Source organism: Mus pahari, chromosome 1, assembly GCF_900095145.1.
Source record: "Mus pahari chromosome 1, PAHARI_EIJ_v1.1, whole genome shotgun sequence".
Lineage (NCBI taxonomy): Eukaryota > Metazoa > Chordata > Mammalia > Rodentia > Muridae > Mus > Mus pahari.
In genome coordinates, this window is record NC_034590.1 from 140,402,111 (window position 1) to 140,415,966 (window position 13,856).

The 13,856-nt window shown below is 46.5% G+C and overlaps 1 protein-coding gene across 1 annotated transcript in view; it reads left to right on the forward strand.

Annotated features, from left to right (window-relative positions):
• The first annotated feature begins 343 nt into the window (after window positions 1-343).
• The window catches only part of Slc1a1 (solute carrier family 1 member 1), a 77,087-nt gene continuing 63,574 nt past the window's right edge, over window positions 344-13,856 (forward strand). The window contains exon 1 of the mRNA XM_021197060.2: window positions 344-599. Within this exon, the coding sequence (XP_021052719.1) occupies window positions 509-599 (91 nt within the window). The 5' untranslated portion in view covers window positions 344-508. The remainder of the gene's footprint in view (window positions 600-13,856) is intronic.

A 13,856-nucleotide genomic window follows, 5' to 3' on the forward strand; every position in this document is an offset into this window, starting at 1 on the left:
ATCCCGCAGGAAATATCAGAGAATTAAATAGTCCCGCAGATAATATCAGAGATCACGTGGGAAAAAAATCCTCAAAGCTGCTCTGAAGTCACCGTGTGTCCCTTCTTGTGGCTCTGAAGCCTGAGGCCCAAGGAAGAAATGCGTCCCATATCAAATCCCTTCACACTGGGCCAGGGCTGTGCGTTCCCAAGGAGACTGGTGTGAAATCGCAGTGGGTCAGAAGCTCCTCGGGTGGGAAGCCTCCACCTAGAGCCGAAGGGGACTTGATCGCCCCACGCTCACTATCCCGCCGGGACGCTCCGCCCTCGGCCTCGGTGGTTGGCAGGGACGCTGCAGCGAGCGGCGGCGGGAGGCGCCAGGCGCGCCCGCCACGCAAAACCACCGTGCTCGGTCCCCAGCGGCAGTGGCAGCGCTGACAGCGGTCCGTGCGCGTTGTTCCACGGTGCCCTGCATCCCGCATCCCGCATCCGCCAGGCTCCCCGACTCTTCGCAAACGTCAGTGCCCACCATGGGGAAGCCCACGAGCTCGGGATGCGACTGGCGCCGCTTCCTACGGAATCACTGGCTGCTGCTCTCCACTGTGGCCGCCGTGGTACTAGGTGAGTCGCGCGCGGGGGCACCAGGCGCGTGCCCGAGGCCAGGCCGCGTGCGGGACCGGGTGGGCTCGGTGTGGCGCGCGCTGCCCGCGTTCCCCGGGACTGGGCCCCCAAGCTCCGGATCAACCGGAGGGCTTTGGTTTCACCCGGGGGAACGATGTTCTTAGCCCCCTCCCTCCCCCATATTGGTGCTCCGCGAGCTGCTGTTTCTGCTTTCTCCAAAATGATCAGAGGGGGCTTGAAAGGTGGGCAGGGGTCCTTTGAACACAAGCGGGGTTAAATTTGATCTTCATCCTTAACTGTTCCCACCACACACGTACACACCACTACCACCACCACCATCACCTTCATGCCCCGACCGCGACTGTATGAATTACTGTTCTCTGTCAGATTTAAAGAGACATCTGGGCCTGCAGAATGGTGGAGACCTTGGGAATGTTGGAGCAGGGGATAGATACCTTCTTAGAGGGTACCTCTCCAGTTAGATTCATGCCTCATTGCTGAGCCAGTAGTTGTGGCTCACTGAGGCCACAGGGAGCCAGCGCTAAGAGAACCCAGCCCCCTTCTTCCTCCTGGGCTACCTGCTCACCACGTTTTTCTATTGAAAATAATATAAGCCGCTTTTATTTGTTTTCACACTCCGGTGTATTTAAGTGGCCCACGCCTGACATATTGCTGGGCCAGGACTAGGTGGATGTCCGGGCCATTGCTCAGATGTTTGACACTTACGTTTAGAATCTCATTTTTTTTCTGGCCAGGTTGTCTGTATAACCTGAACTTGGCAATGTGCTGTAGGGTGGGAACTGGAACGCTGTGGGTCTTCACACCCCAGGTGGGGCCGTCCAGCAGGTAAGGGCAGGTGCACCTTGAGGGAAAGTGGATTCCTAGGCAGGCTCCACCTTCTGTCTGGAAGTTGCAGCTGCCTCTGCTGGAAAGGGGACGATGGGGCAGCCCCTTCTCCATGGGCATTGCACCTTGCTCATGAGTCTGGGAATACTTGGTGTTGCCTGCCCCCGTCCAAGGTCTTCCCTGCCAAAAATAAAATGCCTTCGGAAGTTAATGGAATCCTTGGGGGTCATATGGGCTCCTCCAGAACCTCATGCAAAGGGAAGTCAGGCTCCTAGTAAATAAATAACATCCTGAGTCGCATTAACAGAGGATGTTGGTGGGAGGAAAGGAGTGCAAAAAGAACCCACTAGTGTCCACTTTCCCCAGTGCCAAGTGGTTTAGGGCATTTGGGGGAAAGGTTTTTTCACCACATTTAAAGAACAACTCCTTCCTACCAAGAGACTGAATGGATTGGAAGACATAGCCTTGCTTGTTTTCCCCAATGATGAAGACAGAATTTATTTTTAAATCTGTTTTGAAAGCCTTGGAGGTGACCAACGCTTGTGGCTCCTTCCCAGTTCTGTGTCTGAAGCCCTGGGCACTGCATGAGATCGCACTTGGTCACTAAGTGCTTGCCACCAGCGGTTGGCATGAGTGTGGGTGCCCCGCAGTTCACTTACCAGTTCACTAGAGCCTGCTCCAGAAAGGAAGCCTAGCATTTAGTTGCTCATTGGCCTTTGGACCAGTTGAATAAGCAAAGTCCTCAGGCCAAGAGAGGGTTTCTTTCCTCTTGTTTTGCAGGCATGACCTGTGGTCTCAGGGGGACTTCTTTCCCTCAGGGTTTAGTGTAGGTGAACCACAGGATTGTGGTATTTAGTTTTGAGCCCATAAATTCGCCCTTTAAAATTGCAAGTGCCCTGCTGATGTCAGTCAGTCCCTTGCCCTTCCCGACTAGGGCGCGTTGCCATCTGGAATGAGAAACCTCCTGCTTAGAATACCATCGGGGTGCTCAAGCCAGACACTTTCTGGGGTCCTCCTCCTTGCCACTCTGAGAACCTTTGCTCTGAATGAAAACTCGTTCCTCCCTTCGCTCAGACTACCCTGGCCGGCCTGGTCAACAAGCAATGGGATCCAAACCCCTGGTCCTAGGTTTCTGTTAGCCCTGGCTGGGTTGCGATGGCCGGTTTTTCTGCAACTGCCATAACTGGGCAAGCAAAATTACCAGAGCTCTCACAAAGCCTTCTTTTGGGAGGTTTGGTTTTTTTTTTTTTTTTTTTTTTTTTTTTTTTTTTTTTTTTTTTTATAAAAAAAAAAAAAAAAAAAAAAAAAACTTTTTTTTTTTTTTTTTTTTTTTTTTTTTTTTTTTTTTTTTGCATGTAAACATTAAAAAAAATAAAACAAAACAAAACAAAAATGTTAAATGCAGTTAGTTCCTTAGTGAAATCTTCTGAGTATATCTATGGAAATATTTGGCCCCCCAAATAAGTCAGCAGCTATGACTATGTAAAATATTTTGGTTAGTGAAACTAAGAGCAAAGTCCCTACCATCCACCCCCACACACACAAACACACACACACAAACACACACACACACAAGGTGGTACAAGCCTATGTGTAGGAGAAAGATCAGGAGTTCAAGGTCAGCCTCAACTACATAGTGAGTTTGAGACTAGTCTGAGCTATATGAGACTGTTTCAGAAGAGTGTGTGTGTGTATGTGTGTGTGGTGTGTTTGCTTAAAGCCTCTGAGTTTCTGAGATATAGCTTGTGAGGAAAAATATAATTAAAGATCACTTTCATTAGATGTGTGGTGCTAAGCTGGATTTTGATGGCCAAGGAGAGATGCTCTAAGATAAATGTTTGACAAATCCTTATTTGCCAGATTGGAATTAAGTAGGTGACTGATAATTTCTGTGAAACCCTACAAAGTTCTGAAAATAATATTTTTGCCTTTTAGGCAAAGGATCATTTTAATTGAGTTCACTGTAACTCTTGTAGACATTCCTGGATCCCACAGAATAAGCATGAGAATAAGCACAGAGCCTAGTCAGGAGCCCTGGACTTGAGTCCTGGTGCTGATATCCAGATAGGAACATTGCTTAGTCTCAGGGGCCTTCGGCTCCTTCTTAAAAACTGAGGATATGAGCCGGGTGTGGTGGCGCACGCCTTTAATCCCAGCACTCGGGAGGCGGAGGCAGAGGCAGGCAGATTTCTGAGTTCAAGGCCAGCCTGGTCTACAAAGTGAGTTCCAGGACAGCCAGGGCTATACAGAGAAACCCTGCCTCAAAAAACAACAACAAACAAACAAAAAACAAAAAAAAACTGAGGACATAAAAAAGAAAGAAAGAAAGAAAGAAAGAAAGAAAGAAAGAAAGAAAGAAAGAGAAAGAAAGAAAGAAAGAAAGAAAGAAAGAAAGAACTGAAGATATTTGTAACAGGAGTTGGTTAAGATAATGTGGAAATACCCAGTTTGTGGCTGGTATACAATAGGCATCCAGTAACTGCTACATTGGAGAAAGTGTAAATTTAAGCAATAGGAGAAAATGAATATTTTATTTTGGAGTTGAGTCTCTGTTCTGCTTGCTGTCTGGTCTATAATTCGAGGTCCGTGGTGACCCAAGGGTTTTGATGGCATGCTTCATTATCAAAGCCAATACCAGTCTCTGTAATATTCTCCACCTTTAGAAGAGAGAACAGAAGAGCTGATAACTTTGTTTTAGATGCCGGGCTAATTCTCAAGTTGCTTAACTGGCAGAAAATCAGCAGGAAGAAATGCTGTGTTCCTAGTGGGAATGAGGTCCCAGCAGAATTCCTATGTGTGAGAATTCTGCCATAAACATGGAGTAGGTTATGATGTCGGGAGATGCTTGTGGATTCTCCATCCTACTCACAGCAGGAAGTGTCATCCTCCTCCAGGATTTGTGTGGAGAGCTCTACAGTGCCCAGCTTGGGGACTCTCAGAAAAGGCCACAGATACGGCTCGTACGTACCACGGAGCTGTCACACTTGCTCGCTGCAGTGCAGTTTCTATGAAGCTCTGAGGCAGCGATCCTCTGTTGTACAAACGTTGAGCTAGTTCCTCCAAGTTCAGAGTAACGCCCTGATCCAGCCTTGCATCGCCTGCCTTGGGTGGCTCTGGGGACGCCTGCCAGGGCCCAGGCGGTGGCCTTTGCTTTTTGTTGTTCCATTTTCTGACAATTCATTGACAGCCCTGAGGACGGGAATCTGCCATGACTCATGATTCCAGAGCCAGCTCTTCCGTCTCACTGGCTTTGGTACTGCGGGATTCAAGAGTGTTCCGGCCTGCCGTAACGGGACACGCCTTTAATCCCAGCACTTAGGAGGCTGAGGCGGGCGGGTCTCTGTGAGGACAGCCTGGTCTACAGAGTGAGTTTGAGACCAGGTAGGGAACAAGTTGCAGAGATATCTGGGGCATCCTGACTTCTTGCATGCATAGCAGGGTGGGGTGGCGTGGGCTAGAAGGTCGAGCTAGAGAGGAGAACAGGACAGGTGACTGGGTGAACCAGGTTCATGTTCAAGCAAGTTAAAAAGACAACCTGATCCAGGCAGCCGGCTGTGGAAGAGAAAGGGAATGAGGGCCATCCAGTGAATCCACTACGGCCTGGTGGAGTTTGGTCCAAGTGAGACCTGACTATCTCTAACAGGATGGAGAGTTCCAGGAAGAGATGCAGTGTGGAAACGCTGAGCTGGAAGAGCCCCCAGGGGCCTTTGAGTGGAGCTAGGCAGCAGCAAGCAGTGGACAAGTGGGTCCAGAGACAGGCTGCCCGTGCGATGGCGTACTAGGTAGATCACGTCAGGTTCAGGGAGAGAATAAAGCCTTGGGGACAAATGAGCCCATTTGGATGGGGAGAAGAAAAGAGGCAGAGCTGATGAGTGCAGAGAGGGGGTCCTGACCAGAAACCAGAAGAGTTAAGAACCAAACTGTGGTGGGAGGCATAGGCGTGGATGCTCAGCAGTGTTGCAAGTGGAGGAGGGAGGGCAGATAACCTCATCGGTGAGCCTTTCTTCGGAGGCACTGGAGTATGAAAGGGATGGGAGGAAGTGGGGGTTCATGTTAGAGCCAGAGAGCAATTTCTTGTTTCATTTGGTTTGGTGGCGTTTTGAGTCTGCTTTAATTCCAAAAGAAGCAATCTTAACAGTAGAGATAAGAGAGGGGCAGTGGGAGAGAGGGAGAGAGGGAGAGAGAGGTGGGGGGCGGAAGAGGGGGAGAAGGAGAGAGGGGAGAGGGGGGGCAGAAGAGGGGAAGAGGGAAAGGGGGAGAGGAGGAGAGAGGGAAAGAGGGAGAGAGAGAGAGAGAGAGAGAGAGAGAGAGAGAGAGAGAGAGAGAGAGAGAATGAATGAGAATGAAGAGAAAACTCATATGAATTGTGCTGGGTTGAACAAGGCCCACGCTTGCCCACAGGGTAGAGGGACCCAAGTTGTGTGTTTGCTTTCTCTCTGGATCTGCCTTTTCTGGTGGCAGAGCCTGGCTGCCTCGCACTCCTCTCCAGATCCTGAGCTAATTTGAATCCTACTGTAGTGGATGCTCTTTGCAGGGTCTAATGACTAGTCTGGTTATCAGTTGAGTCATTAGACATGGACCTGTCCCTTTGGAGGCCACCGTTGAAGCTTCTGCTGTGAGTAGAGTTGAGACGGCTGTCAAAGTGACCTTGTGTAGCAGCAGAGCAGATTAAATCATCTTTGGCCTTAAAATAGCCTATGGCTGCGGCTCTCCGAGGATGGAGGAAGGCCATTGCTCTAGCACGGGATCCTGAGCCTTCTGCTGTCTCCATCCTGAAGCCTCACTCTTCAGCATGTAACTCTGCACACCTTCCTTTGAGCGATGCTCCTGAGAGATAGCAAGCAAAGCATCGTCCTCCCCGTTTTGCCTTTGGGAAGACCTAAGGCTTAATGTCACTTTCAGCCACATAGATGCTATGTGTGCTCCAGCCCATTTCATCTTTCCAGCAAGCATATTTCCAGGAAACTGAGGCACTGACAGGAAACTTGCCCAAGGTCGCTGATCAAGGCGGAGCCTTTGATTACAACCCAGGCGGGCTGGCTGGGCCGACTCTGCCGCTGACCTCTATACTTCCCTCCCCATGTACAGAGCCCACACCTACCAGGTACTTGTTACTATCGTCTGACTATTCTGTCTCCCCATCAGCCATAGGCCCCGATGGAGGAATCTGTGCCACCCCTCTCTGTGCCCACAGCACTGTCTCATTGACTGGTAGGCTCTGTACTTTTGTTGAATTGTTGAGTCGTTTATGAGCCAGAGGTTTGGGACCCACCGGCATGATCCTTGTCTGTTAAATGAATAAATAAGCACAAAGTGTACACCAGGTTCCATTTCTTCCATAAATTCTTTTCTGTCTGCTTCAGTCCCTTCTGATCCACATAACTAACTCAGTGTAACACTTAATTACTCTGCATATACATCGGGCACACTTATCTTTTTCTCTTAAAACTACATCACAGACCCCTGGAGGGTGCTCCCATTGTACCTAGAGGAACCTCCAAACAGAATGAGACCATAAAATAATGCAACTGGCTCTTTAAAAGCCACATGAGGAAACAAATATGTCTGATGTCCCCTCGGGGCCTTTGGTTTGTGCCCTGGGCAAAACAGTTTATATTAACTAAAAAAGCGAAAAGAAGATTCCATTCACACGATGATTCATTTATAGGCAGAAGATTGTCTTACCCGATGCAGGGTCTGTTGAGAATCAGAAGCTCTGAAGCTGATTATCGATGTCTGCCAAGGACTTAAGAGATGGACACAGCAGTAGGTAGGCTATATCCTTGTCCCTGGGTTAGAAAACCTCCAGGGATCCTTCTAGTTTTAAGAACCTTCAGCTCCATGCCACGTAGCCACCCCTCAGTTCACTGCTAGGAGCCAGAAGAACTCCTGTGTAGGACACTAAGGTTGTCCTGGGGAGTATCGCAGGTAGATGAGATGACATTGATGTCCCATCAACTGTCCTGTGACTTAGAGACAATAATACTAGTTGTATGTGAGACTATTACCAGGGTAATGTTCTATGTTGGTGTCAGATGATCCCAGCAGTCGTCAGATCTAATAAACACATGCATCTGGCCTTGACGTATCTCTAGTTTAAAATATTCATAAAGTATTACCTGATCTTTCTTTAAAGTGATAGGAAGAATGTAGTTCTGCAAAAATCACTCATTTTGTGACATACAGTAGATAATATGATGTAACAAAGACAAAAAGTATAATCTCTCATATGTAATAAAGGATTTATACTTTTAAAAAAAGGATTTGAACTTGTAATGAAGAATAGAACCCTTTCTGTTTATTTATTTCCAGAAACTGGAGAAAACAAAATTGCTTGTTTAGAAGTATATTTTCGTTGTAATGGTATATTTAATCCAGAGCCTGCCAAATATATAAAATTGGGAAAATAATGATTATTAAAATGGGTTTTATGTCATTTTATGGAAGCTTTGAGGTTGGTGGTATATTGGTTTCATATTTGTAGATGGCTATCTTAGTCAGGGTTTCTATTCCTGCACAAAACATCATGACCAAGAAGTAAGTTAGGGAGGAAAGGGTTTATTCAGCTTACACTTCCACACTGCTGTTCATCACTAAAGGAAGTCAGGACTGGAACTCAAGCAGGTCAGAAAGCAGGAGCTGATGCAGAGGCCATGGAGGGATGTTCTTTACTGGCTTGCTTCCCCTGGCTTGCTCAGCCTGCTCTCTTATAGAACCCAAGACTACGAGCCCAGAGATGGCACCACCCACAATGGGCCTTTTCCCCTTGATCACTAATTGAGAAAATGCCTTGCAGCTGAATCTCATGGAGTCATTTCCTCAAGGGAGGCTCATTTCTCTGTGGTAACTCATGCTTGTGTCAAGTTGACACACAAAACCAGCCAGTACAGTGGCTAAGTACGTATACACACACTTTGATGAGCTAACGAAGCACTGTTTATGTTCTCCCTCTCTGGGGATCTAAGTATCTAGCATCTCTCCTCATCTGTCTTCAATACCTGCTTACATAGATAGGTATCCAAGAGGTTTGGTCTAAGTTCCACATATTGAACTATTGAGCTGAAACTAGAAAATTGGCTTTAGACTTCAAACTGCCCCCCCCCATAAAATAAAAGGAGAAAGGCACTACCATATCCTTTCTACAAAGCCAGCTCACTATGCTAAACTACAAAACACAATAAACTACAAGCAGTTTCCCTTATTAACATACAAATACAAATCTGGGGGGGAGGGGTCTTGTAAACCAAATTCAAGAACATAATAAGATCATACACCATAACCACTTTGGCTTCATCCCAAGGATTAGAGATTTCTAACATGTGCAAAATCAATGCATGTAATAGTACATACATACTTAAGGACAGAAATTATGTGACCATTTCAACTGATACAGAAAAAAACCTTTGACAAAATTTAGCATTCTTTCATAATAAAGACCTTGAAGAAACCAGGAGTAAAAGGAACATCCATCAATATAATAAAAGCTACTACAGCAAACTGGTACCCAGCATTATACCAAATTGGGGGGGGGGGAATGAGCATTTGCTTTAAATCTGAAATGGGATAAGGATGCCTACTCTCTCTACGCATTCATTTTAGCATGCAAAGTCTTATCTAGAACAATCAGACAAGAGATGGAAATAAAGGGATAGCAAATGTGAAATGAAGTCAGATTATCATACTTACAGATGATGAGATCCTACAACTAAAACACCCTAAAGACCCCCAGAAACGCTCAGAACTAAGAAGCACTTTGACAAAAGCCAAGCTTAAACAAACAACAAAAACCAGTAGCTTCTTTATATACCAATAGTGAACTTGGCAAGAAGAACTCAGGAAGGGAATCCCATTCACAACAGCTTCTTTAAAAACCTAAGAATACACCTCACCAAGGAGGTGAAAGATCTCTTCAATGAAGATGGAAAGACCTTCCATGCATACAGATTGGAATAATTAATACGATGAAAATGACTGTGAGGGGGCCCATATGAAGACCAAGCTGCACATCTGCTATGGATTTGTAGGGCGCCTAGGTCCAGCCCTTGTATGATCTTTGGTTGGTGGTTCAGTCTCTATGAGCTCCCATGTGTTCAGATTAGTTGACACTATAGGTCTTCTTGTGGTGTCCTTGACCCCTCCGGCTCGCTCACTTCTACCCCCCACTCTTCCTGATGTTTGGCTATAGGTCTGTATCTGTTTTCATCTGCGGTTGGATGAAGCCTCTCAGGAGACAGATGTGCTAGGTTCCTGACTGCAGCATAGAAGAGGGTCATTAATCGTGTCAGGGGTAGGCTCTTTCTCATGGGTAGGTCTCAAGTTGGGCCAGTCATTGGTTGGCCACCCCAGTCTTTGCTTCATCTTTATCCCTGTACATCTTGTAAGTGGGACAAATTTTGGGTTGAAGGTTTTGTGGGTGAGTTGATGTCCCCCTCCCTCCACTAGAAGTCCTGCCTAGCTACAGAAGGTGGCCACCTCAGGCTTTATTTGCCTTGCAGTAAGAATCTCAGCTAGGGTCATCCCCTTAGCCTCCCGGTAGCCTCCCCTGTCTCAGGTCTCCAGCTAGTCCCAGAGATGCCCCCTTACTGATTTCCATTCTTATCTCCAGTCCAATCTTAACAGCTGCCTTTTGAGAATGCTTTGAGTGTAAATTGCTAATGGTTAACATATAGTAAATACCTTGTTAAATGCTGTTTAAGTTAAAACACAATGGTTTGTTGTTGTTGTTTTTTAACTTAACACGATTGTAGAATCAAAGTTACCCACCTTTTGAAATTTTGAGCACTGGGCATAATAAACAGAAGAAGCTCCAAAAGAAAGCACATTATATAGAAAATTCTGCATGTTAATTCAGTGTATGCTGATCTCAAAGAATAGGTAAGGGGGGGTGAAATGCAAGAAGTAGGATTAGGAAAGAGAGAGAGAGAGAGAGAGAGAGAGAGAGAGAGAGAGAGAGAGAGAGAGAGGACATGCACGCCAGCTCGTACAGATAAAGTGTTCCATATTAATTACTTGTGAGAAATTGTGATTACCTTTAACAGAGCTGAGACTGAAAATAGCTGTCCCAGAGAGTAGCAACAGGCTGGCTGGGTGCCAGAGAAGCAGTGTCTACCTAAGGAACTGCAAATCTTCCCAGTGTCCCCAGAGACCTAAGGCCACTTCAACTGCGGGGATTCAAGCACTTAGAAGAAAATGTACTCATTATAGACATCATCCAGTGACCATTTAACTCCTTGCAGGGGTATCTGTAAAAGCCGCGAGTGCTTAAAATGGCCTTTTGTGTTTTGCATGTTGAAAATGCATCTAATAGGAGACAGCACTGGAGACAGTTACCATGAACCCACAATTTCCTTCAGAGCCGAGTTTAGCCAGGCGTGTAGCTGTAGAAGGAATGCATTCATTTCGGCTTGCTGAGGGAAGGGCCTTAAGGGCAACAGAGAGTGCTCTGTTGTCATGAGCACACTCTACAGTGACACCTCTGTTGTTGGAAAGGAAGTGTTTCTGTGACTCACTCCTTTCCAGAAATGTATTCCCCATTGACTCAGAGAGTACCTGCCCACTGCCTTTCCATTCTCTTGGATAGGACCCATCCTTCCCCAGACACTCCTGCACACTCTAGAAGGAGTGGACCTTTGTCCCAGCTTACAGATGCTTCACACAACTTGTCGTAAATGGGGGATTCTACTCAACCCAGTTGGGAACAGTGTACCCCATTTCACCAGAACCAGCACTGAGGAATAAGGCCCTCCGCCAGCCCTCTGCTTAGCCTGAGGCCATGGCTCCCGAGCCCCTTCTTACTCACAGAGTCCCCAGGTTCAGAGGCATGACAGTGTTCATCACAAGTTCTATGCATCCAGGAAGGGTCTTCACACCAGCTTCTTGTGATCTTGGCCTTCGTGTTGGGGGTAAAATGGTAACCTTGAGAGTGGAACTAGAAAGCCACCCCAGAGATGGCCCACAGTGTTTGTTCTTATAACTGTGCTGGGAGACTCATCTGGGCTCAGTGTTCAGGTGCTTAAAACTATAGCACACATTCAGTCAAGGGGAAAGTCTTCAGGGCAGAGAGCTTCAGTGAGTCTAATTATTTTCCTACTATTGTGCTACTGCTTGGAAGTTACGTAGTTAGTTACAATTCAGCAAAGCTCTAAGCCAACAAGGACCAAAGGTATCCTCCTTACCCGAAATGTCCACCTACAGGAAGCCCAACCTTCTGCTCTCCACTCTCCTAGAAAATGGACTGATTTTACTCAGTTTTTATGCATATCTTAATAAATTTATTTTCTGGGTTGCTTAGCCACTGTACCAGCTGGTTTTGTGTGTCAACTTGACACAAACTGGAGTTACCACAGAGAAAGGAACCTCCCTTGAGGAAATGCCTCCTTAAGATCCAGCTGCAAGGCATTTTCTCGATTAGTGATCAAGGGTGGGAGGGCCCATTGTAGGTGGCCTATCCCTGGGCTGGTAGTCCTGGGTTCTATAAGAAAGCAAGTTGAATCAGCAAGCCAGCAAGCCAGGGAAAGCAAACTAGTAAGCAGCATTCTTCCATGGCTTCTACATCAGCTCTGGCCTCCAAGTTCCTGCCCTGTGTGTGTGAGTTCCAGTCCTGACTTCCTTTGGTGATGAACAACAGGGTGGAAGTGTAAGCTGAATAAACCCTTTCCACGCCAACTTGCTTCTTGGTTATGATGTCTTGTGCAGGAATAGAAACCCAAAGACAGCTACCTCTGGGGTTTCAGGTAGGATTCCTGGAGTTGAGACTTTGAGAGGCTTCCTCCTTAGAGAAGCATTCGTCTGTGGCTGACCAAACTGATAATAATATTTACCGGGGCTTTCTTGCAGATTTCATTTGCCACCAGTGTGGTTACTAAGTTGAGAGGACATCCAGTTTGTGATCTCCCTTCTTTATATATACCCTTATAGCCACTACTTTATATTCCCAGCTAATCAGCGTTCCCAGAATCAATCCTTAGCCTACCCTGTGGCAGATGTCACTAATCGATGACAACACCTTTTACTTAGACACTTTTAAACTGTGTTCCAGGCAGCCACTATTAATCAAACAGAATTGGCATATGGGATGAAACGTGTAGTCTGTGGCTAGGAAAATTAATTCCTTTAGCAGCCAACGATGAAAGCAATTTCAATTGAACAAGAATGGATTTTACGGACAAGAGATGCAGAGTCAGACATCTGTGGTCTATTGCCTCAGCCTGTCGGTAGCAATGCATGTACAAGTATCACTCACTTGAGCCTGGTAAGGTAGGGCTGGAAGGATGCTCTAACATTCCTTGACTTCGAAGAAGAATTGGAATGGGGTGGGGCGGGTCGTAGCAGAGCCACAGTTGCAGTGGCTGTGAGCAGGCTGGGCAGGGTTTCTGTGTAACGTTGGCAATATCAAGGTCAGATAGAAGTTTGAGATCAGAATCTGGGACCTTTATTCTTTCATACCTGATTTTCAAATTGCATGGGACTGCTCTCTACCTGTCCTATTCTTGTCCTCAGTTTCTGTCACCTCCCCCCCCCAAAAAAAATCCAAAATTGGGTTACCAGGTTGGGGGTCAAATGACCTTTCCATGGGGGGGGTCACCTAAGACCATCTGTGTATCTGATATTTATTCTACCATTCATAACAGTAGCAAAAGTACAGTTATAAAGTAACAATGAAAATAATGTTGTGCTTGGGGGTCACCCCAATATGAGGAACTGTATGAAGGGGTTGCAGCGCTAGGAAGGTTAGGGACCACTGAAATAGAGGGAATAACCTCCGAGCCGGTTCCTGCAGCAATAGATCAGACTAAGACAGTGAGAATCCACACAGGGAAAAAGGGGTTAGTCTTCTTTTAGTGACCAAATCACTCTTTATAGACCCCTTCTCCCAATACTCCACCATAACAATGAGCTTCAGAGGGGACAGACCATATCCAGCCCATAGCAATAGATACTGTTGCATTTCTCACCTCTGTCCACTGAGGAGCTAGGAATGTCGTCTGTGATGAGCATGCCATTCAGATGACAGGTAATCTTGCATCTGCATCATAAGAGACACCCGAAAATGTTTTTGGTGCATTACAAAACCTACTTTATCAGTGAGTAAACCGTGTAAGACCACTAAATGGGTAATAAAGCCTCAGCTCTAGATCTGAGTTTGAAGGTCCCAGGAAAAAAAAAAACAAAAGCCAGATTATTAACAGCTGCACAGCAATTGTGACAAGAGCTCAGCGTGGTCCTGGGCAGTCTGTCTGCAGGATTCTGGGACCGTGGATGGTGGCACTCAGTAATAAAGACCATTGTCATCATTTAGTGATGTCTGCCACATGGTGGGATTGGGAATCGTGGTGTCAAGATAAGAACGCATGTCAGTGTGCAACAGAGAGAGAGAGAGAGAGAGAGAGAGAGAGAGAGAGAGAGAGAGAG